The sequence below is a fragment of the Nannospalax galili genome, unplaced genomic scaffold (genome assembly GCF_000622305.1).
Source record: "Nannospalax galili isolate Female #2095 unplaced genomic scaffold, S.galili_v1.0 scaffold54, whole genome shotgun sequence".
NCBI classification, from domain to species: domain Eukaryota; kingdom Metazoa; phylum Chordata; class Mammalia; order Rodentia; family Spalacidae; genus Nannospalax; species Nannospalax galili.
In genome coordinates this window covers 15,190,111-15,214,385 of record NW_008341028.1, presented here as the reverse complement: position 1 = coordinate 15,214,385, position 24,275 = coordinate 15,190,111, and the positions used below count along the sequence as shown (strand labels likewise).

At 48.7% G+C, this 24,275-nt stretch overlaps 2 protein-coding genes across 12 annotated transcripts; one reads left to right on the top strand and one right to left on the bottom strand.

Moving 5' to 3' along the window:
• Positions 1-549: 549 nt before the first annotated feature.
• Fam219b (family with sequence similarity 219 member B) lies at positions 550-7,042 on the top strand. 6 transcript variants are annotated; one of them, XM_029565098.1, is made up of 5 exons: positions 559-2,005; positions 2,121-2,208; positions 2,863-2,940; positions 3,350-3,398; positions 4,700-7,042. In XM_029565098.1, exons 1-5 carry the CDS (start codon positions 1,690-1,692, stop codon positions 4,859-4,861), a joined length of 693 nt encoding a protein of 230 aa, XP_029420958.1. In that variant the 5' UTR covers positions 559-1,689; the 3' UTR covers positions 4,862-7,042. The 6 variants fall into 6 exon arrangements, with proteins under 6 accessions (XP_029420960.1, XP_029420958.1, XP_029420957.1 ...); XM_029565097.1 differs by having other exon boundaries at positions 566-2,005; positions 4,697-7,042; XM_017798978.2 differs by having other exon boundaries at positions 575-1,900.
• Mpi (mannose phosphate isomerase) lies at positions 3,561-22,157 on the bottom strand. Of its 6 annotated transcripts, none has more exons than XM_008836516.3 (8): positions 22,082-22,150; positions 21,512-21,639; positions 19,602-19,802; positions 18,448-18,589; positions 17,950-18,132; positions 13,608-13,781; positions 11,720-11,928; positions 3,561-4,582 (listed from the first exon to the last, which is right to left on the bottom strand). In XM_008836516.3, the coding sequence occupies exons 1-8, from the start codon at positions 22,095-22,097 to the stop codon at positions 4,493-4,495; spliced, it is 1,143 nt and encodes a 380-aa protein (XP_008834738.1). In that variant the 5' UTR covers positions 22,098-22,150; the 3' UTR covers positions 3,561-4,492. The 6 variants fall into 6 exon arrangements, with proteins under 6 accessions (XP_008834738.1, XP_008834736.1, XP_008834739.1 ...); XM_008836514.3 differs by lacking the exon at positions 3,561-4,582 and adding an exon at positions 10,439-11,479; XM_008836517.3 differs by lacking the exons at positions 3,561-4,582; positions 21,512-21,639 and adding an exon at positions 10,439-11,479 and having other exon boundaries at positions 22,082-22,157.
• Positions 22,158-24,275: the final 2,118 nt, after the last annotated feature.

Sequence of the window (24,275 nt, the reverse complement as noted above, 5' to 3'; positions counted from 1 at the left end):
TGGGGATAGCCAGGTGTGGTGGCACACACTTTTAATCCCAGCACTCAGAGGCAGAGGTAGGCAGATACCCCTGAATTCAAAGTCCAGCCTGGTCTACGTAATAAGTTCTAGGCCAGCCAGAGCTACATAGTAAGGTTTTATCTCAAAACAAAAAAAAAAAAAAAAAAAAAAAAAAAAAAGCTGGCGAGGGGGTGGCGGCGCGGGGTTGGTTTGAATCCCAGCACCCACAGGGCAGCTAAAAACCGTCTCTAACTCCAGTTCCAGGGGATCGGATGCCCTCTTCTGTCCTGCCGGGGCATTGCATATGGGTGCAACTTGTATACATGCAGGCATAACACTCAAACACAAAATTTTTTAAATTAAAAAAAAAACGGGCTGGAGAGATGGCTCAGCGGTTAAGAACACTGGTTGTTCTTGCAGAAGACCCAGGTTCGAATCCCAGCACCCACATGGCAGCTAACAATTGTCTGTACCTCCAATCCCAGGGGATCCGACAGCTTCTGACCTCTGCAGGCATTGCATGACGCAGGTGCACTTACCTACATGCAGGCAATACACACACATAAAATAAAAATGATTTAAAAAAAACTACTTCAACAGATTATGCTGGGGTGAATCCATCAAAATAATGGTTTCTTTCGTTTGATTTTTAAACACTATAGCCCCAAATTCTTTTGTCCTATCCATTTTTTGTTTGTCCCTGGGGTTCAGCCTGGACAATATTGACATACCCTGTAAAGACATTTTAGCCGTGGAAAAGCCTCATAACTTTTGGCAGTTTCTACAAGGATCTGGAGCTTATTTCCAGCCAGACACAAGCACATCCCTGGGGGCCAGAAAAGTCAAGAGTCTTGACAGCCCTGGACCCTACCACACACAGACTCGAGAGTGCACTTTCACCCTGCTTTCTAGCAGCCAGTTTATTTTTGTTACTGTAGAATAGATAGAGGACATTCTGGTTTGTTGTCTTGTGTAGCCAAGGCTGCTTTCTAACTCCTTTAGCCTTCCACCTCTCAAGTGCTGGGATTACAGTGCCACGCTAGCATGGCTGACTTTCCGTTTATCTTTTGTTGTGTTGGGGATCAAACCCGAGGTCTTGTGCATGTCAGGCAAGCACTTTAGCACTGAGCTACACTTCCAGCTCCAAGGTTGTATTTTAAAATGGAAACATGCCTAAAGAGGGCGGGCTGTTGTTAGAATAAATATGGTGTTTGGAAAGGGTGCCACAGCCCAGGCTGGAGTCGTATCACTGCTAGAGCCTTCATCCTCTCGGCTTCTTCCTTTTCTGGAGAAGAGTGCTGATGTCTCTTCAGTTCTCCCGAGCCCTCCTGAGTCCCCCCTCCCCTCCAGGATGTCAGGCTGTGGTAAAATGGTAAACCGTCGAGGCACAGAGCGCTTGAGTGGGCAAACACCTGCAACCCATAAATGTCATTTGACTTCACTACTAGCTATACATCTGACGGCTTCGACATCACCAGGCTTAGATGGAGTTGAGGTTTCAGTGGATCTGAAAAGCAAGACCTGGCTTGACCGGGCGGAACTGTGGTGCTGACCCTGCCGCGGGAGGCGGGGGAAGACTAGGAGAGAGCCCCGCGCCTGCGTACCGCCATCTTACTGCCGGAGCGCGCGCGGCGCCTGGCCGTATGTTTGTCCCGGGCGGGCCCGGCACCCGGCAGGGCGGGGCCGGCCATGGCGACCGGAGAGTTCCTCGGCCACGCGGTGCGGACGTCCACCCCTGGCCCCCGGCCTGGCGCGGCCCCCGAGGGCGCGGCAGGAGCTGCGGGGCTGCCCTCCGGGAGGAGCGCCCACCCAGCTCTCCGGCCCGGGGAGCGCAGCGCGGCAGTGGAGAAGCGGGGACCGTACATGGTGACGCGCGCACCTTCCATTCAGGCCAAGCTGCGTGAGTGTGGCGGGAGGCACAGAGGGTCTCAGCCGGGGCGGGCTGCTGCGACCCGGGGCGGACCCCCGAGCTCCGTGATCTTGCCCCCAGAGGGAAGGTGTTCAGGTACAGCTCCTCTCGTCCCCCTCCAAATCCGTTAGGAGGCAGCGGCCTCCGGGTGTTGGGGGAAACACAGTGGAATGGGGAAGATTGGGCTGACCCAGGGCCCTTTGACTTCCAGAGAAGCACCGGGACCTGGCCAAGGCCGTTCTGCGGAGAAAGGGCATGCTGGGGGCCTTGCCGAACCGCCCCAACTCTTCAGGAAAAAGGTCTCAGTGGGTTCGTCTCTGTGCCAGCAGCTTCCGAAGGCCTTAGCCCCTCTGCCTGGGAAACAGGGCACTCAAGTTTAAGGCTGAGCTGTTCTCTTACGGGCAGCTGTCAGGTTCACTATCGTAAAAATGGGAAGGCGAACTACCTACTCTCTTCAAGGCTGTAATAGTATGACAGAAAAAGACTTTACAATAAACGAGTGCTATCAGTGCAGAGATAAGATCATTCATTAAGGGAAGAGAGGGTGACTAGGGTCCCAGGAGTGGTGATGGAGAGCCCTATGAGATTAGCCAGTGCAGTGTTCTTGTATTTTTAACAGAATGGTAAGCACTCAGCTAGATAGGCCCTTAAGCCCTGTGACCTTTTACAGCTGAATACTGAAACCCAGAGGTGAAGGGATTTTCCCAAGGTCCTCTGGTTAAACAAGGCAGAGGGGAGCTGCTTTGTGTGCTTTTCCCAGGAGCTTTGAGGGGAGTGTTGTGGGCCACTACATAATCTGAGGAGCTGGAGCTCCATGCATAAAGCTGCAGGCTGTGATGGCTGTATGACCAGGTAGAAGGGAGTCTGGAATAGTCCAGTCCTTTCTCCATAAGGGTGAGGACTCTGGCTTTCCCTGTGAAATACCTGATCTTTCTCTTCCCCATCTCCCTCAGGTCAGTGAAGTTTAACAAAGGCTATACTGCTCTTAGCCAGAGTCCAGATGAAAACCTGGTGTCCCTTGATTCTGACAGGTGAGTGCTTCCCTTGGAAATATCCGTTGGGGAGTAGCTTGGATAGCACTGCTTATTGTTTTTTGTTGGGTGCCTTTGCTTGGTCCTTTCTCCTCTGAGGCCCTTCAAGCCCATTTCAGGGCTGTTCCTCTTCTGAGTGCTATTCCTTCCCAGGATGACTTGGTTGGAAGACTCATAGGTAACCTGGAGGAGTCATCCTGTCCTGTTGTGTCTGCACTATTAGTGAGAATGATCCCGTTTCTGCTGGAGTCAGCTGAGGGAAACAGTTGCACTCACTTGCAGATTCTGGGCTTGGTGTGTGGTCTTTGTTTCACAAGTCCTTCAGACCCCCTTGCATGCTCTCCCCCTTGCCATTTGCACTGGTGCTCCACAGACGTCCCCTGAACTGATTGTCTTCCTCTTCTCCTAGTGATGGGGAGCTGGAATCCAGATACTCCTCCGGGTATTCCTCTGCAGAGGCAAGTCCAGAACGCCTTTCTGTGCAGTGCCAGGCTGCAGACAGCATCACCACCACTGCCAGATGCTTGTTTGATGCCTGCTGTGTGCACAGCACTGCCAGACTTCCAGTCTGTTCTCTAATCTTCCACTCTGCCCTCTTCCCTTAGCTGAGGTATAGGCATCTTAGGAGGGCTGTTGAAAATCCAGACTATATATCCTTAGTGCTGGAAACGACGTAGAAACAGGATCCTTTTGATCTCTGCTAAATATTTACTAGCTTCTGCTTGCTGGAGTGCTTCTTATAATTGGATACTCACTATATCCAAGGAGCATTTCTTGCTGTCCTCCCCCAACACATATACAACCCCTTCTTTGGTAGCTTTTCGATGTCTTCCTTGTTAATCTGAAATGTTTTCCTGCAGCCTGGACCCACTGGTCCTAGGTCTGCCTTTCAATTTTACAGTAACTCTAGTCTCCCTTTTGAGTGTTCTTTCTCTGAGGTCAACATTCAACCCTCCCCCACCCATCTTCCACTGAGCCTGCTTTCTTCCAGGCCTAACAAACAACTTCCATTCCTTCAGTTGATCCATCTCTGGGAACTCAGACTGAGATACATCTCCTGGCTGGCCTTTAAGACATCTTTCCAGAATTACTGTCTCAATCAGAAATAGGGGGACATAAAATTCTCAGGCATAGTAACATGTGCCAGATCAAAGGAACTGAAGTGGTGGGGACATGACTGTACTAGGTATTTCTTCCTTATTCTCCTAGAAATCTTTGACTAACTTCTGAGTTGTAAAAGAGAAAACAGTGTACATAACATCTTCTTTGCATGTCTAAGAGACTGAGATTGTTAAAATTAAGAAAACTCTGCCAAGAATCAGACATCTTAAATTTTCCCAGCCTCATGTACTTTCTGTCTGGCAGTAAACTGGCAAAACCAGGCTGTTTGACTTTGCAGCTGTTCCCCCTTGCACTGTACACTATATGCCTCTGCCACTCTAGCCTTTTTTCTGTAGTTATTGTCCCGTATTCTTCAGTCTTGTCAGAGACATCTGGGTTTCCAGTGGGAAGGGTCAGCACAGTGATTTTCAATGTGAGGACTGAACAGTACTCACTTAGGTTCCTGGGAGCCCCTCACTGCTGGGAAGGCACAGCAGGGAAATGGTGATTCTTCCTCCTGTAGTCCAGGATGTGGAGTGGCCTGGGGGTAGAGCAGGGACAGGAAGCTCAGGTGTAGTAATAGGGACTTGCCTTTTGAGCAGCAGTTTCATGTGCTTTCCATCTGGCTTATGGCTCTCTCCTCTCCTCCTTTTAGCAGGTGAACCAGGATGTGAGCCGGCAGCTGCTACAGGATGGATATCACCTGGATGAGATTCCAGATGATGAGGACCTGGACCTCATTCCTCCTAAACCTATGGCCTCTTCCACATGCTCCTGCTGCTGGTGCTGTCTTGGGGACTCTTCCTGCACCCTCCAATAGACATAACCTTTCAAGATGGGCCCTGCTCACCATGAGGCTTATAGAGCCCTCCTGGCCCTTCATAGCTCAGTACAATGGGCACTGCTGCCAGCCCAGAATCACTGGAGGCACTGACCCTTTGGGTAGGTCAGTGACCTACAAGCAGCCCCCTCAGCTGATGCTTCTCAGGTCAGAGGCTCCCATCTGGGTCATAGGTGGAATACTGAAGTTCTTCTCTCTTGGTCGAACAGTTTCAAGAAGCCACTTAGGGCAGGAGTAGAGACATTGTATACTCTTCTGGTGGCTGACAGGTGGCTATGAAAACCACTTGAAGGCATCCTGACTGGTGTTTGTCACAGTGTTCTAAGGAAGGGGAAAAAGAAAGCTCCTTTGCCCAGGCTGTGCTGGATGGTGTGGGAGGCATAAGGCACTTTATAACTTGCAACTAGGAATCTGAAAAAGAATGTGACTAGAACCAGTCAAAAAATTCCATATGCTTTTCTCATCCCCAGTTCTGAGGGTGGTTTGAGCTCAAGAGAGCACAAAGTCAAGGGGCTGGAGAGATGGCTCAAAGGTCGGTAGTCGCTTCAAATTACCTCTGTCTAGTTATGGCGGGGAATCTCATGGGTTATTGAATGAAGTAGCAGGATCATAGCTTTCAGAATCTCTGGACTTGGGACATGCTCAGTCATCTAGGTGAGTTTAGTAACACTGGCCAGCCCTTCCTTAGTTAAAGAAAAACTGCTCTATCATGTACATATTTATTTATTTGTAGTTCCTTGGTCTTGGCTAGCTTCTCCACCCTGTTTTTGAGATAGAGGTTGGTTTGAGTTAGGTAATTGGGGCTGGTACCAGAAACCTGTTTTTGTGATGACCAGCAGAGGGAGCTGCTGGGCAGTCTATGCCTTCCTGTTTAGCTTTTTAAACTTTGACAAGTAGCAGTGTGTAAGACATGTTGTCCTGGTGTACCAGTGTGGTTTTTGGCCAGTAGAAGCTCTCAGGATGGGGAGAGACCTAAGCTCACTCCTAGACCCCACCTGAAGAGACAGATGAATCTACCATGCAGGGAGCCTCCCCTCTTCTAGCACTGCTCATTTCTATGATCTGGTATTCTGCCCCAGCACAAGGCTCGCAGGCAGGAGGTGTAGCTCTAGTAGCGCATTTGCCTAGTGTGTGCAAGGCCCTGGATTCAAGTCCCATCTCTGAAAACAAAAAGAAAAAACCTACCAGAACCAAGGGTTGGGCTTTACAACAGACCTCTGGGTGAGCATAGCCTTGTCTCTCAGCCTGAACACAAGCATAATTTCTCCTGTGATCTCCCCTCTGGAAAATTTCTCTTGCTTTATTAAGTGTTGTGAAATTTAATTTTCCAGTGCCCTCTCACCCACCTTTTCTTTACCTTACCCAGGAACATGGTGAGACTTGGGTGGGGTGGACAGGGTTCCCAGCGTAAAGGACACAGTAATTGGGATTAGAGGGTTGGCCCCAATGTGGGAATACTCAGTCTCTTGCTTCGTGCAATGTCCTGGGACCACTAGAGGCCTAGGAGGGGTGGTATAGACTCTTTGGCCCTTCTGCAAGGTTACTAAAAATAAGTAAAATCAAAAGATATGGCCTTATTTGTTATTTGCCAGCTTAGCTACCTAGCTGCATCATAGAGAGGTGATGAGACCAACCAGAGGAACATCTGCTTGGGTTCTAGGGTCAAGGCGATAGATGCTTACTCTGTTCTGCAGTGGGACTCTGCAACTCTACACAGTACCCAACATTCTGAGCACTTTGTACATCTCCCGTACCCATCATAAACCAGGGTTCAGCCTTCCAGAATTCTGCACAGGCAAAGAGCACCTGTAGAAAGGGAACACTGTAGAAAAAGATTTGGTGGTAGGGACTTGGTGGGGCCAGAGGTGGTTGTGGAAGCTAAGTGTGGAACCACATTTCTGTTAAGAGATTTGGTTAGGACAGAATAACCTGGGCATTTGGTAGCTGCTAGAGTGAAGGGGTGATATTACCCCCAAACCACACCCTCTGGATAGCTGTTGCTGTGTTCAACACTGAGGTACCTGGCTGGAACTGTCCATGGAGTGGAAGTTCCAGAACTGTCCCTGTGTAGAAGAGTTTTACTTTGTGGGGAAAACTCTGGGGATCTGGAACAGGGGAGTGTCCAATAAGGCCATGAAGATAAAGATGGTCAGTTATTAGGGGCCAAACCAAAATACCACCAACATAGGCACCAAGGTACCCACCTCCAAACTGCCTTAATTCAGAGTGCTGAGTGTTCTGCAATAGACAGTCCCTGGGAAGGGGGTGCATCTGGGCTTCCTCACAGGACTGGTTCCACCTGGTGTTTACACTCTGCTCCACAGCCCTCTGGGCTTGTACCTCTATTTTTTTTGGCACGGTCTCTGTGAAATCCCTAGGAGCTAGAAGGAAGGCAGAGGTCCTGTACCGAGGAGGGTCCCTGGGAGTAGGCACCCTTGAGTGGTTCAGGGAATGGAGGAAGGGGGAGAGCTGAGCTGATCAGTCCTGTTTGAATTCCAGCCATCTGGGACATTTTTGGCTTTTAACCTAGAAAGAAACTGGTCACTTTTCTTTGGGATCTTTTTTTTTTGGTCTTTTTGAGACAAGGGCTCCCTGTAGCCCCAGCTGGCCTAGAATTCACTATGTAGACCAGGCTGGCCTTGAACTCACAGAGATCTGCCTGCCTCTGCCTCCTGAGTGCTGGGATTAAAGGCATATGTCACAAGGCCTGGCTGTCCTTTTACCGTGTAAGTCCCAGGGATCAAATTCAGGTTGTCAGGCTTGATGACAAGCACTTTGATTCAGTGAACCATCTCTCAGGCCCTAGGTCTTATTTTTAAAATTTTTTAATTTTTATTTATTTTTGTTCTTTTTGAGACAGGGTCTCCCTGTAGCCCCAGCTGTCCTGGAACTCACTATGTAGACCAGGCTAGCCTTGAACTCAGATCCGCCTGCTGGAATTAAAGGCGTGGCCACCATGTTTTATTTTTTGGGTATGAGTATATTGCCTATATGTATGTAGTGCACCAATGTCATGCAATACCCAAGGAGGCCAGAAGAAGGCATTGGATCCCTCTGGAACTGGAGTTATGGATGGTTGTTAGCCTCCATGTGGGTGCTGAGACTCAAACCTGGGTCTTCTGCAAGAGCAGCAGAGTTAAGAGATAGCTCTTAACTGCTGAGCTATCTCTCCAGCCCTCCACCCTCAACCTCTTAGTTTTTTTAAGCCAAAGCATTTCTGCAATAAAAGCTAGGCATGGTGGTACATACTTGTAACTAGCACTTGGGAGATGGAGGCAGGAAAATCATAAGTTCAAGTTCATCCTCAGCTACATAGCACTTTCAAGACCAGCCTGAGATACATAAGACCCTGTCTCAAAAACACCTAGGGATCGGGATGTAGCTCAACTGGTTAAGTGCTTATCTAGCATATACAAAGCCCTAGGTTCAGGGTTCATTCCTTAGCACTATATGAAAGTGGAAGTAATGGTACATGCTTGTAATCCTGGTATTTGGGAGGTGGATGCAGGAGGATCAGAAGTTAAATGTATTCAACTAGTGAGTTTGAGGCCAGCAGGAGCTACATGAAACACTCAGAAAAATTTAAACATTTTAAGATGGTTTCCTTTAACTCCTTTATACAGGGGTCAGTGTGGGCAGGAGTCCAGAAACATTCTTGTCTATGAATTTAAACCTTAATCCCACACAAAGGAGGAACCAGTGGCCTCTAATGATTGCTGTCTGGAGTGACAGGGTTTATGACTGCTACAAATCAGAAACCTACAGACTCTTACAGAGGTGTCCCACCTTGCAGTGAGCCCAAAGAAAGCAGATGTCCTCCCTCCTTATACTTTGGCAGCTTAGGAAAGGTCTCTGATCATTTCACAGTGAAAACAGGATTGCTCTGTCCTTGAGTCCCTGTAATCTACAAAGACAGTGTTTAAGGAAGGACTTGATAGTATTTTTCTGTGAATGGACAGACAGCCAGTACTTTCAGCTTGGACTGACTGGGATATATTTCAGTGATAGAAACATGCCTAGCATGCATAAGGCCTTAGGTTTGATGCCAGCACCAAAAAAATTTTTTTTTTTTAATTTTTAAAGCTGGCTCAGGACCCAAATGGTAGAAGGAAAGAACCAACTCACAACTAATCATCCCGAGCTCCACAGGAGCACTGTGACATGCACGCACACACACACACACACACACACACACACTAAAAGTAACAAAGATACAACCCTTGTAGGCCTTGCAGTCTGGCATACAGTCACTACTTGACTCTACCATCATATGAGGCCTGAAAGCAGCCAAACAATGAGTGAGCATGCTCAGATCTACCCTGCCAGCAGCAGTTTGCAGACCTCTGCTATAGGACCATTAGAAAACTAGGAGAGCCAGGTATGGTGGCACACATCTGTGATCCCAGCATTTGTTAGGCAGAGGAGTTCATCATCGGTCTTCAATACATAGTTTCAACACCAATCTGAGGTACATGAGAACCTCTCAAAAATACAACAAACAGGCTGGAGAGATGGCTCAGTGAAATGCTATGTAAGCATGGGGGCCTGAGTCCCAGACCCCTGGCACCCACATAGGAAGCTGGGCACAGTGATGCATACCTGTAATCCCAGTGCTGGAGAGGCAGAGAGAGGAAGATGCTAAGGGCTTGTTATCAGCCTAGCTGAATTGGTGTGTTCTGAGCCAGTGAGAGACCTTGTCTCAAACAAAAAAAAAAAAGGTGGATCCCGAGGTTTTCCTCTAGACTCCACGCACATGCATACACATGAACACACACATACACATACATACACACAAGCCATAGGCTAAGGCAGGAGGAACATAAGTTCAAAGCCAGTCTATGCTACATGCCAAGACTGTATCAGAAAAGTTTTTAAGAAGTTAGGGGGAGGTGGAAATGCTCAAGAGGCAGGTGGATCTTCGTGAGTTCAAGGCCAGCCTGATAGTGAGTTCCAGGCTAGCTGGGGCTTCAGGGAAACCCTGTCAAAAAGACTAAAGAGCAGGTATTGCTCTTTGGAGTTTGGTGCACAGAACCTGTATCTGATAGCTCATAACTGCCTGTAACTCCAACTCCAGAGGGACACAATGCCTCTGATCTCTGCAGGCACCTGCATGTGCGCCACCCCCCCCAACATAACTAAAAATAATAAAAAGAGTGGGGCTAAAGAGATGGCTCAGGTTAAGAGCACTGGCTGCTCTTGCAGAGGATCCAGGTTCAATTCCCAGCACCCACATGGAGGCAAACAACCATCCATAACAACTGTTCCGGGGATCTGACATCTGACACCCTCTTCTGATCTCTGAGGGCATTGCATACATGGGTGAACTTACTTACATGCAGGTGATACATTCACACAAAATTTTTTTTAAAAATAGGGCTGAGTGTGGTGGCGTATGTCTTTAATCCTAGTACTTGGAAGGCAGAGGTATGATCTCTGTGGGATGGAGGCCAGCCTGTTCTACATAACAAGTTCCAGGTCAGCTGGGGCTATGAGGTCTCAAAAAGCCAAAATAATAATAAATCTTTTTTTTTTTTTTTTAAGTAAAAAAAGCCAGGCTTGATACTGTACACCTTTAATCCCTGTACTTGGGAGACAGAGGCAGGCCTGCCTGTCTACATAGCAAGTTCCATGACAATTGGTACTACAGAGAGACCCTATCTCAAAGTAAAAATATAAGCAAGGCCTAAGGCCTGCCTGCAAGCTGTGCATCTGAGGCTGAAGCTGGCTTCCTCTCCCACTCCTTCCTATAAGTTCTGAAATCCAGCCTGCCCACTCCCAAGAAGCTGTACGAAGCATGGCTAAAAGAAAAATTGGACAACATCCAGAGCGCTCTTTCCGCCCACATCAGGGACAGGAATACTAGACTTGACTGCTCTTTACCCTGTAGCCTCAACATAAGAATCTTTAATTAGTTTGACAGAGCTAGAGGGAGGAAGCTGCTTTTGTCCACAGGCCTACCCTTTTCCTTTTCTTCTCTGCAGCTGAGCAAGCAGGCAGTCCCAGAGCAGGAATCCTGTTCTTCAACATTACCTCGCCTGTCACTCAGATAGATGCTGAGCTAATGCTGGGTTACTTTATGTCAGACAGCCTAATTAATGCCTTAGCTAGAACAGAGCTGCTGTCTCCCGAGTGGACACAGGTCTGGCTCTGAGGTAGCAAGGAGTGTTGAGAGAATACAAATGGAGTGGCAGGCCTCAGTCTTCACACAGGCCCCTCATCCTGAGGCTGCTTCTGCCTGAGCCTGCTCTGGAATTACACCAAACACTACTTGTACTCTACTAGAGTGCACCCAAATTCTACAAGGGGCTTGGGCTCGGCCTGAGAAGAGGGGCTGGAGGACAGAGCTGACTGGCCAGGGAACAGGGAAGGCTGTGGTCTCTACAGCAGACAGCAGGCCCGGAATATCAGCAGGTCCTTGGGCATGGTAGGCTTCAGCGAGACACTCTCATTGGCCCCAATGAAGAGCACCCCACCACGCTGCAGGGGAATTGCAGCCTGGACAGTGGGTGTGGTAGCTGTCACTGTCCCTTGCACAATCAGAAGGATGCTGGCAGAGTCTAGTACCAAGACCTTGTATTCAGTGATGGAGCCAGGGACCTGGGCAGAAAGAAGTGACAGGACAGTATAGCTCTTGGGTTCTAGACCACCTCAAGGCCCCTTGCTGCCTCCTCTCCCACAGTTCAGGCTCTTGCCACCATAGAGGCCCACATCTGGTCCCTGGCAGAGAAGTAAATGTGCCCTGTGGATGTTCCCACCAGGTAAACTTGACAGAGGAAACCAAGCCCTTGCAGATTTGTCATGCCACACAAAGGACACCCACCAAGCCCACCTACTCACCTCCATCTTCATAACAGTGAAGTCTGGTACAGGGGGATCATAGATGGAGAGGTATGGGTCATCCTGACTCTGTGTCGGTGTGAACAGCCTGGCTTTGCTGGGGGTGGGTGTGTAGCTGAGCATTTCACACAGAGTTGGCACATCGATGAACTTGGGTGTCAAGCCAGCACGTACTGTGTTGTCCGAACATGCCATGCATTCCACACAGTCTGAGGATAGATAGTTGTCATGTGCTAAGATGATGAAGTATGCCTTGGCTCTCCAGGGCTGGGCCTCCTAACCTAGGGCACATGAATGCCCTGCAGAGTTGGGTAAAAATGTGTGAATAACATTCTGGAAGAACACAACTAAGATACCAGATACCAAAAGCAGAAAGGTATGCTAACTCTGGGGTAGGGGGTAGGCGGTAGGGGAAGAAACCTGACTTGTCTGCGACTTCAAAAATTTTTTATTTGTATTTTATGTGTATGAGTGTTTTACTTGCATGTATGTTAAGTGTACCACATTCATACAGTACCCATGGAGGCCAGAAGAGGGTGTCGGTTAGCTAATATGTGGGTGCTGGGAACCAAACCCAGATCTTCTGCAAGAGCAGCCAGTGCTCTTAAACACTCAGCCATCTCTCCAGGCCTGGTCTGCCACTTCTACAACAGAATCCTGTGCTGAATGGATAAACTGCCAACTGTCAAAATGGGACATCAGCTGGGCACTTAAGAAACTGAAGTAGAGCTGGGCATGGTGGTACACACCTGAAATTCCAGAACTCAGGAGGCAGAGGCAGACGGATCTCTGGGAGTTCAAAGACAGCCTGGTCTACATAGGTAAGTTCCAGGCTAACTGGGGCTACAGGGAGACTGTGTCTCAAAAACACCAGAAAGGAAGCTGAAGACGATGGCCGAGTTTGAGGCCAGTGTGGGCTGTGGAGTGAGAGCTTGTCTTAAAATGACAACAGAAGAAAGGGGGATGAGGGGTGAGAAGATGGCTCAATAGGTAAAAATGCTTGCATGAGGACCTAAATTCAGATGCCCAAAATCCATGAAAAAGCTGGGTTCCGAGCATGACTGTAATCTTAGGTCTTCTATAAAGAAATGGGAAACAGGGACAGGAGAATCCCTGGAAGTTCATGGGGCCAGCTGCCTCGAATATGCAGCACAAACAGCAAAAGACCCTGTCTTTTTTTTTTTTTTTTTTTAATTAATTTTTTATTTTATATGTATGAGTGTATTGCCTGCATGAAGGTAAGTGCACCTGTGTCGTGCAATGCCCACGGAGGTCAGAAGAGGCTGTCGGATCCCCTGGGACTGGAGTTACAGATAGTTGTTAGCTGCCACGTGGGTGCTGGGATTCGAACCCGGGTCTTCTGCAAGAACAACCAGTGTTCTTAACCGCTGAGCCATCTCTCCAGCCACCTAAGATCCCGTCTTAAACAAGGTAGAAACAAGGACCAACACCCCAGGTTGTCCTCTGACCTCCACATGTGTGCTATAGCACATGCAAGCCTGCATTCACACACACACAAATTTGCATACACGTCCACACATGTATGGGCATGTACAAAAGGAACATCCTTTTGTGGCCACGCCCATATTTTAGCAAAGGTAAGTGAGAAAAGGAAGAGGACAGCAGCTTTGTCCAGTGTGGCTTGTGTTCAAACTGGGGTTTCCACACTCTTAAGCTTAGCATAAGAACCAGAGGCTAGACCAAACTATAAGCAGTGTCCCCCACCAGGGGCAGCCATTATCCCTGCTGGCTGACCCAGCCATTCTCAGAGGTCAGAGACTGGCTGGTGCTCTGAGAAGGCCTCCCCACCTACCCTCTCTTTCATCCACTTAGGGGAGAAAGGTCCAAGGGGGACAGCAGTGGGGCTCACCACTGAAATGGGGCTCACCTCCCTTCAGATAGGCATGAGGTACATTGGCTTCCAGAAACATGGCTTCCCCAGGCTTTAAGGTTATCAGGTTCAGGAGGTAGATGGCAAAACATCCAATATCACCAGGATACTGCTGGTGCAGTCGCAGCAAGAGCTCGCCACAAGTGTCCTCCATGCTGTTTCCAGCAGATGCTGAGGGTCACAGAGCACCCCAAGGTCACTCAGGCATACTTGGTATTCACAGCCTTACCCTGACAAGAGTTTTGGGGGCTAGTCCCTGCCCACACCAATGCAGATGATATACCAGGCCTCTCCTAGCCACCTCCTCCCCTTTGAGAGCTAGCCCTCCTTAGTCCTCTTGCCCACACAGATGTCATCTCTCACCTTGACCATCTGCATGCCTGGCCTACCCTAGCCTCTGAAAAGGCTAATGTGGTCCTTTCATGACATGATTTTTTGGCCTCAGCACTATTGGCATTTTGTTTTATTTTTCTTATTTAATGTTTTCTTTTTTTTGTCTTTTTGAGATGGCTGTATACAGCTTTGAGTTCCAGCTGTCCCGGAACTCACTATGTAGACCAGGCTGGCCTCCAACTCACAAAGATCCACCTGCCTCTGCCTTTCAAGTGCTGGGATTAAAGGTGTGCACCACCACACCTGGCAAATTTTTAATATGTGTGAGTGTTATGCCTGCTTGTATGTAAGTCCACCATGTATGTGCAGTACTGGGAAAGGCCAGAAGAGGGTGTCAGATCCCCTGGAACTAGACAGTTGTTAGCACCATATAGGTGCTGAAAACCAAACCCAGTGCTCCTAATCACTGAGTCATCTCTGCAGTCTCACTCCTAGCATTTTGGCCCAGATAATTCTGTGTCATAGAAGCCACCCTGTGTGTTATCACATGAGTTGCCAGATGCTTAGTAGCATCCTTGGACTCTACAAGAACCATTAGCAGCTGAGTATCATGGATAAAACCTATAATCCCAGAACTGAGGTAGAAGGATCACCATGAGTTCAAGACCAGACTAAGCTACTACTGAATTCCATTACAGCCTGGGTTGCAGAGTATGACCCAGTTTCAAAAAAACAAAACATAGCCGGGCGTGGTGGCACATGCCTTTGATCCCAGCACTCAGGAGGCAGAGGCAGGTGGATCTCTGTGAGTTCAAGGCCAGCCTGGTCTATATAGTGAGTTCTAGGCCAGCTGGGGCTACAAGGAGACCCTGTCTCAAAAAGACAAAAAATAAAACCAAACAGACTGGGGATGTAGCTAGGCTGGCAATGTTTGCCTAGCATGCATGAAACCCTAGAGGATCTATCCTCAGCCCACAGAAAACCAGGCATGGTAGGTAGCACGGGCCTATAAGCCCAGCACTCAGGAAGTAGATGCAAGGAGGATCAGAATTTTAAAGCTATTTTTGGCTACACAACAAACTTAAGGGCAGCCTAGGCTACCAGAAACCTTGTCTCAAAGGGGAAAAAAAGAAAATTATATGAGAAATATTTAAAATGGAAACATACCAGTACCATCTTCAGTCCAGGTTTAAACAAAATCTCTCTAGACAATCACCAAAAAATAAAAAATAGCTGGGCATGGTGGCCCATGACTTTGATCCCAGCACTCAGGAGGCAGAAGCAGGCAAATCTCTGTGAGATCTGACACCAGCATGGTCTACATGGCAAGTTCCAACCAGCTAGGGCTACAGGAAGATCCTGTCTCAGAAAAACAAAAACAAGCTGGGCATGGTGGTGTACGCCTTTAACCCCAGCACTCACTGGGAGGCAGAGGCAAGCAAATCTCTGTGAGTTCAAGGCCAGGCTGGTCTACATATGAGTTTCAGGCCAGCTGTCCCAAAAAGACCAAACAAAACAGACAAATAATAATAATAATAATAATAATAATAATAATAATAATAATAAATTAATTTAAAAGTCTTCTGGTTAAGAACCACTGCTCTTGCTGGGCGTAGTGGCCCATGCCTTTGATCCCAGCACGCAAGAGGTAGAGGCAGAGGCAGAAGGATCTCTGTGAGTACAAGGCCAGCCTGGTCTACATAGCGAGTTTCAGGCCAGCTGGGGCTGCAGGGAGACCCTATCTCAAAAAAAACAAACAAACAAACAAAAAAACTACTGCTCTTGAGCCCAAAATCTATTACAGCTGGGGGGGTGGTAATCCAAAAGTTCATAAAGGGTGACAAACTCCCCCATTAACAAAGGTTTTCCTTTTTCCTTTTCTTAGCACTTGAGAATCATGTGTCAGGAAATCTGTCCATCTCAGGCAAAATAGAATGACTGTCTCAGACAGCACAAGGTACCATGTACAGGGACCAAGCTGTACCCTGGAGACTGACCAAGGGAAGATGAACTCAGCCTGGGCTGGAGAGGTGAGGGAGCGTCTTGAAAGGGGAGGATGTAATAGGGCACCTTCTTGACCATAGCTATGCCATGTTAAAGTTTAGGCTGACTCTAGTCTCTGAAACTATCAGGCAGTTGGCCCAGGGTATGGGAACACATGTCAACTGGACCCCAGTTGTCTTGGGAACAGGTCAGAATGTCCCAAAGTACACCTGCTAACTGCAGATTTATGGCTTCTCTAGGTTATGCTTGGCTTGCTTCTGCAAAATAGTAATTGTTACTTAATAGAATAGAAGTTGTTAAAGGAGCTCTTGGCTTGTAAGCTTGGGGACTTAAACTTTTCACCCCTGGTTACGGTTTCTCTGTATAAAAGCTTACCCTAGAGATGGCTTGGTGCTACACACTTGGGTCCCAACACCCTTGTGTAGTAGCCCTGGCCAGTAATGACTTTCATTCAGCAAACTTTAAGTGGTCTTCTCTGGTGAAGCACCCCATAACAAAGGCACAGGGGCAGGTGAGCTAGGTTTCCTGGGGCACGCAGAGAAGGGAGAAGGGTATTCAGATGTGGGGAGCCGCCTGCCGTCCCTGCAGACGCCATTACAAGATGGCGCTCACATCCGGTTCATGCTGAGCAGTAAATAAGTCAGTACGCATGCCCGAAGTAATTTTCCACCTTCTAGTCTCTGCCTACCTCGTGGCGTGATATGGGCTGATGAGTTTGCGACCAATCAAGAGTTGCCACATCCAAGACGGGCTTACTAACCTATATAAGGGCTGGGTTTCCGACATTCGGGGTCTTCGCCCTGTAAGCTTATGCTCTCCCTCTCAAGATGCATTAAAGCTTTTCTGCAGAAGGATCCTGAGTGTGCCGCGTCGTTCTTGCTGGCGAGACGATAGCGCGGGACATTCAGAATATGTAGGTACCACAATGAAGAACCCAGTATTCTGGGTGGGAGGGTGGATTTGAGTCTCCATACGGAAACTTAGTCAATGGCTACTCTGGTAAACACTAAGACCATCATGAAGGTCAGACACAGGCCCTGACCTGGAGCACCTGGTGCTAAAGGGTTCCTATGTATCTGGATGTCAGAACAGAGCTCAGAGAAGGGTTCTGTTGCAAGAGCAAGCAGAGAAAACACTCAAAATCACCACCACCCCACCAGAACAAAAGGGTATGCTTAGGTAAAAGAAAAAGTTCCTGTGGCTCAAAGGTAACACAGCAGGGATTTACAAAGAAATAAAGCCAGAAGGGAGTTCTGGGACTTCCTGGAGGAGGGCTGCCCTAGCAGGCTAAGGAGCTAAGACTTCATCAGCTGCCACATAGTGACATAGTGACATAGTGGCTGAATCAGTCTGCCTTGTTTATACTGACTCCTCAACCTGGTGAGATGACTACATCTATCATGGTCATTTCATGAACTCTGTTAGCAGAAGCTTGGGCACCTAGGAGATATTTAAAGAAGAACCAACGATTAAGAGCACTAGGTATAAGGGCATGGTGACACATGCCTTTAGTCCTAGCATTCGGGAGGCAGAGGCAAGCAGATCTCTGTGAAATCAAGGCCAGCCTGGTCTACATAGCCAATTCCAGGCCAGGTGGGGCTATAAGAGAGATGCTATCTTCAAACACAACAACAAAAACACTAAGCTTAAGACCACTAGAGAGGGATGAGCCCTTGGTCCTGTCCTGCTCTTCTAAATACAAGTCTGTCTCATGGGGAACAGCTGGAGGGCCAGAGAGAATCTCAGAATGCCTGGGTGGGAAGTATTGGTAGAGTGCTCCCTTGAGCTAGTCTGCTTCCAGCAATCCTGAGAAAATCAGTCAAGAAGCCCCCATAAGCCAGGGCCTCACTCCACAATATCTGGGGAAGGAATGGTAGTAGCCAACACAACAGGCCATCTAAGTTGAGCCCTTTTAGTGTTCCACTTGGGCAAAAAGGTTGAGAATCCTGTTCCCATGGCCACATGTCCATGTCAGGAGCCCAGGCTAGAACACGGTACCCACCTTGTTGGGAGATTCGCTTCACCAATAGGTTAAGTTGTTCCACCACCAACTTCTTCTCACTCTTCATCAGATGAGAAAAGCAGCTCTGCAGAGCAGAGGCCACAGCCTGGGAGTCCCCGTTCATGCTCTGCCTCAGCTGTGCTGTGGCATCATCTCCAATCAGGGACTGGAACTCAGGCACCTCTGTAGGAAGGCCAAGGAAAGAGGCCATGTCAGGGAACATAAGAGCACTAGGAAGTGAGGACCTCCCACCCCATTCCTAACCAAGGACCCAGCAGCGCTAACCAAACCCTGTAGTGCTAACCACTGCACATCACCAGCCTTCAGCAACCACACCTGAGTGTGGTCTCTCTTATCTGGCCCATTGACTGCAAAGCGGCTTCACTGAGTTCCTGGGATGTTCAGCCTCTGTCTTCTGTATCTGCTACCCCTCTGGTCAAGGTTCCTCATATATCCCATGCCCAACACATATGCCCTCAGCATTCTGTCCAACCTTACTCTTCAGAAAGGTCACAATCTCTTCAACTGGCCGGAAACCACACAAGCCCTGGAAGGAGGTGAGGGCAATAGCCATCTCTGGCTTGTGGTTGGCATCGGGATAGTGCTGTGGAGCCTGGAGGTGCAGCTTCTCTGCCAGCTCCTGTGGGTGGGCAGTGGACGATGATGGTTGGGGTACAGCTGTCACCCAACAGGAATGCCAGTCCCACCAGTCCCTGTTCTCTACCCTCCCCGGTTGCCAGGTGACAGTAGCTTCCTACTTCTGGCAATGAATCCAGTCATGGCATCATGCAGAAACGAGGTTCAGCCCATCCAGGGTAGGGAAATGGGCCAAAGCTAGGGGAGAGCTGGGGCAGACTTTAAGAGGCCTGGCCTGTGAATCAGGAGAACCAAACAACAACAGGTTAAGCCCTGACACAAGCTGTGTGACTTTCAGAGGTGGAGACAGGAGCACTAGGACTTTAAGGTCATCCTCAGCTACATAATGAATTTTATTTTTTTTTTTTTATTATGTTTTTTTAATTTTATGTGAATGAGCGTATTGCTTGCATGTGTGTAAGTGCACCCGTTGTTGTGCAATGCCCACAGAGGTCAGAAGAACATGTCGGATTTCCCCAGAACTGGAGTTATGAACGGTTGTTAGCCACTATGTGGGTGCTGGGAATTGAACCCAGATCCTCTGCAAGAGCAGTCAGTGCTCTTGACCACTGAGCCATCTCTCAGCCCCACATAATGAGTTTTAAGCTAGCCTAGGCTACATAAGAACCTGTTTCCAAAAAATTAACGATAAAAAAGAGCCTTGTACAAGAAGATTCCATGGGGTACAGCTAGGGTACCTGCCCTGTCCTGGAAGCTAAACTCTCCTTGAGAGCCAGGTGGTGAAATGGGAGATATGAATAGACCCGGGCTAGGGGAAAGGAAGCCAGCAATGAACTTGGAGAAGCTCCCCGGCACAGGCCAGCCAGCTGACCAGTTAGACTAAGCTTCTGCATATGTCACCAGCAGCTGGCCCTGAGATGCCAAACTTGGAGCAGTCAGACTTGGATTTACCCTGGGCTGGAGCCTGGGTGGGGAAAAAGTAGCAGTAAAAGCTATGGGTGGGCCCACCATAACCCCTTCTCTCCCTTGACCTCTATACTCCTCTCATCCTGTACCTTGTTAGGGTGTGCCTGGATAGACAGGGCTGTTTCCACTGAGAGTACTTTGAAGAGGAAGGGCAGCTTGCCATTAAAGGTGTCTTTGACCTTTGAGCCTAAGCAGTCCTGGTTGTCAGCAATCCACTGGCCTAGGGTCTTCTGGGAAATTCGGTTGTCAAGGATCTTAGCATCCCCCTTGGGGTGCGTCCCCATCCACAGCTGGAAAGAAAGGAAACCTGAGAGAGGAAGCAGCTGACATCCCTAGTTACCCTGACCTAAGTTATGCCTCAGACTTGCTATGTCGCTGATGATGACCTTGAACTCCCAATCTCCTGCCTCTATCTCCTAAATGCCCGGATTACAGGCATGTGCCATCATTCCTGGCTAAAAAGAAATGTGGGGGTTGTTTGTTTGGGGTTTTTTTCTGGGGGGGGGTCTTTTTTTGAGACAGGGTTTCACTGTAGCCCTAGCTGACCTGTAACTCACTATGTAGACCAGACGGGCCTCGAACTCACAGAGATCCACCTGCCTCTGCCTCCCGAGTTTTGGGACTAAAGGCATGCGCCAACACACCTGGCAGAAGTGTGTTTTTTTTAAATATTTTATTTAGGCTGGTGAGATGGCTCAGGGTTAAGAGCACTGACTGCTCTTGCAGAGGACCCAGGTTCAATTATGTATATGAGTATTTATGTGTATGAGTGTATTGCCTGCATGTGTGTGAACACATGTAGTGCAATGCCCGAGGAGGTCAGAAGAGGGCATCGGATTCCCCTGGAACTGGAGTTACGGATGGTTGCTAGCCACCATATGGGTGCTGGGACTTGAACCTGGGTCCTAGCCTCAAAAGAAATGTTTTACTTTGACTATTTTTTGTTTATGCTTTTTATTTTATAAGTATTATTAGTTTTATTTTATGTGTATGTAAGTACAGCCTGTCTCCCCCACTCTGTCCTCCCCCCCATTCTCCCTCCATGTCTCTCTGCATAGTTCATTCATATTTAAAGAAAAGTTAAAGGAGAATTTAGTCATAAACACATGTAGCCACATACATAACAGAGGTCAGAAGAGGGTGTCGGATCCCATGGAACTGGAATTATAGAAGAGTGTTAGCCATCATGTGGCCTAGCATTCACGAGACCCTAGTACCAAAAAAACCCAAGTGTGGTGGTACATGCCTGTAATATCAGCACTCAGGAAGTAGAGGCCAAGTGTGGTGGCACACGCCTTTAATCTCAGCACTTGGGAGGCAGAGGCAGATGGATCTTTGTGAGTTTGATGCCAGCCTGGTCTACATAGCAAGTTCCAGGACAGCTGGGGCTACAGGGAGACCCTGTCTCAAAAAGACAAAACAAAACAAAACAAAACAAAAAAACAATAAAACAGAAATGAGGGAGGGAGGGAGGGAGGGAGGAAGATGGAAGGAAGGAAGGAAGGAAGGAAGGAAGGAAGGAAGGAAGGAAGGAAGGAAGGAAGGAATACTGACACTGAGAAGAGATATCATCAGTCATGGCTCTGCAGCTGGTTAGAGATAGGAGCCAGCTTGGGATCCATGAGCCAATCTCAAAAGAAACAAAACAAAACAAAATCAGTGAGTGCTTAGAGTAACTGTGGAAAGGAGAGCACTAGATATTAGAAATTCCACGTTTTGATCCCCTCCTCTTTTGAGACAGAGTCTTGTTACACCCACCAGGCTGTCTTGAATTCCCCATGATCCTCCTGCCTCAGCCTCTCAGTGGTGTGACTACAGTGACTACAGCTAGGTCTCTCTTTTGGGCCCTATCTTGTGTTATTATTTGCACTGGTCTGAAGGCCAAGGGGGGAGGTCTCTTCTCGCTACCCAGACTCTTCCCAACTGGTCCATCTAGCTTGACTCAGGTCCTTCGGTCTCAGTTGGGGTAAAATGGGATGATATGCAGCCCTAGTCTCACCTCTGCATATGGTTTGTCCTCTGAGATCTGAACTAGTGGGTCACTGCTGGCCAGCAGGCAGGCCACTTCGCTGTTGGAGCCCATCTTCCCCCAGGCATACTGCTGCACCACACAGGAAAGAGGGAACACTGGGAACACAGATAGAGGGTTAGCTTCCACGCCACTCCTCAGACCTGGCCCTAGTGCCGGGATCCTGAACAAGCGGAGGGTTCTGACTAGGAACATGGGCACACAAAATTGTATGAGTGGTTAGGTGACATCCCTCTCTTCCTCAATCCTCGATGCTCCCATCTGTAAAATGGGCAGATACGAATCTTAACTGCCATGAGAAGAGTTGAGTTCAGGGAGGGAGGAGGAACCAACTACCCATTCCACTTCACTTGGTCGCAAAGGTTTCAAAGGCAGCCCGGAGTGCTAGTCCCCTCCGACCCCCGGGGTTGCAACCCCGATCCCAGGTCCCCTTCTCTGCCCGGTGTCCACTGGGATGAGCTCGACCTGCTAGGTTATGCCAAGATTAGACCCCAGGACGCGGCCACCACCACGTTCGCTGACACCCAGCCAACGACTTACCTCGCTGACTCGCCATCCCAGCAGCTGCCCAAGGCCTGGACTTCGGGCACGTCAGCCCTTCCCAGCAGTCCCCGCTGCGCTGCGCGCAGAGCTTCACGGGAAATGTAGTTCCTGGCGCCCCTCCAACCCCAAGCATTCTCTGGATCCTGGGTCTCAGCATGCTTTCCTTCCACCTCCCTTCACCCGTACTTAACCCGCCAAGTACCATAGACTATTCAAGGGTAGATACAGCAAAGACAGCACTACTCTGCGCCTGGGCAGGGTTTCTACGCTGGAGAAGGGAAGGCAGGCAGGCTAACCAATGGAGTAAATCTTAACGCTTCGAAAAGCAATAAAGAGCCAGGCGTAGTGGCACAAACCTGTAATTCCATCACTTGGGGGGGCTGAGGCAGGAGGATTGCCATGAGTTCTGGGCCATCCTGTGGCACATAGTGAGTTCCAGGCCCCACTGAGAAAGAGAGATTTGAGTACAGACTTAAAGGTGTTGAGGAAAAATGTTCCTGGCCGCAAACAAAAACCCCAAACCAGCAAGGAGTCTCGAGGGCTGTAACCTGAGAATGTGCCTATCTTACCCAGGAGTAAATAGCAGAATTGTGCTGCAGAAACAAAGGGACCACCCCATCCCACCCCCTAGGGAGAAAGGAGTCAGAAAGGAAGGAAGGCCTAGGATGAGAAGGCTTCCCAGGTGCTTGTGGGGATTTCAGGTTTTCCTCTGCGTGCCCGTGGTTAGGTTAGTGCTATGATGCAGCTGATGGCAACAGGTGTCACTTGCATCCCCTTCGACTCTCTCAATTTTTTTTTTTTTCTGAAGAATGAGGATTGTAATGTAGGTCAGGTTTGTTGGAAGGTGTGCGGCGCCTGTAAAGCAGTCAGTACTCTCTGTGCTCCTCTGACTTTCCGTAGGTGCCCCCAGAAGCCAGCCCTCTTCCTGTCTGCTCTGCTCCCAGCTGTGCACAGGAGAGGGAGTCACCAGGAGCCCTGCCCAAAGAACGTTGGGAATGGAGTTCTGCTGTGGAACAACCTTGCAATATCTTCTGTAGAATGGCTCTGACATCCTGACCCTCCTTAGCAGCCGCGGGAGAGCAACCAGCTGGAGACCCAGAAACACAGCTGTGGATGCTCCTGGGAACATGAGTGAGGGTTTATAGACCTGATTCTACCCTTACACACACACACACACACACACACACACACACTTGCACATGCACATCCACAGCCTCTATCACATGTCTTCTACAAGTGAGGAGTTTCTCTGTGCTATCTTGTCCACGTACAAATACCAGTCTCTCCTAGGGTCCTCTAGTTTATACAAATCAGCCTGCATTTCAAAGGAAGCTTTCTCATTTACTAGAAAATAGTAAGGAGAAACACAAGAATCATGTGAACCACAGCTCAAATACCTCCTACTTTGGACCCTACCCTTCCCTCATCCCCACTCCCTGAGCCATACTGGAATAAGAATTAGACACAGGAATTCATGAAGAATCTCCATTACCACCACCACAGAAACCAGAGTTAAGTCACTTCCTCATAGTGTCTTTGTACAGGGAAGAGAGAACTTGATTGTTGAGACAATCCATGTTGCCATCCCATGTTGCCTGCTCACACACCGAAAACTAGGGTGACTGGAGAACCTGTAACCTTCCACCTCTCCCTCTTGCTGGTGTGGCTCTTGAAGGACAGATCACACTATTATCTAGTGATGACCTGCCTCTCTCCTCCCTCCTAGACCATATCTAACTCTGCTTCACATTTCTGCCAGCGCTTCACTGAGAGTTCAAACTGGCAGCTAGCTTCCATTGTTTGTTCCAGTAGATACTGTGTTAAGCCCTTTCCAAGAATTCTCTTGTTTTATGATGGTGATATTGTAACCAATAAACCTTTTAACTCCAGTTGCTTTTGAAGATTTACTTTTAGGGCCTGACATGGTGGCACATGCCTTTAATCTAAGTACTTGGGAGGCAGAGGCAGGCAGGTTTCTGTGAGTTTTAGGCTGGCCTGGTCTACATATGGAGTTCCAGGTCAGCCAGTGCTACCCTGTCTCAAAATTTTTTTTATACTGCTTAATTATATGGATATGTGTGTACCTATGTGTGGGTATGTGCGCATGAGTGCAGTGCCCTTGGAGGCCAGAGGAATCAGATCCCACTGGAGCTGGAATTACAGGTGGTTGTGAGCTGTCCAATGGAGGTGC

What these genes read in the sequence shown, in the direction of transcription:
- Fam219b (XM_029565097.1), top strand. Translation starts at nt 1,690, where the DNA reads ATGGCGACCGGAGAGTTCCTCGGCCACGCGGTGCGGACGTCCACCCCT. An exon ending in CCCAGAGGGAAGGTGTTCAG is followed by an intron (nt 2,006 to 2,120) that starts GTACAGCTCCTC and finishes TTTGACTTCCAG; the next exon opens with AGAAGCACCGGGACCTGGCC. An exon ending in CCCAACTCTTCAGGAAAAAG is followed by an intron (nt 2,209 to 2,862) that starts GTCTCAGTGGGT and finishes CATCTCCCTCAG; the next exon opens with GTCAGTGAAGTTTAACAAAG.
- Mpi (XM_008836514.3), bottom strand. An exon ending in GAAGCGAATCTCCCAACAAG is followed by an intron (nt 13,782 to 17,949) that starts GTGGGTACCGTG and finishes TGTGACCCTCAG; the next exon opens with CATCTGCTGGAAACAGCATG. An exon ending in TCACTGTTATGAAGATGGAG is followed by an intron (nt 11,480 to 11,719) that starts GTGAGTAGGTGG and finishes CTTTCTGCCCAG; the next exon opens with GTCCCTGGCTCCATCACTGA.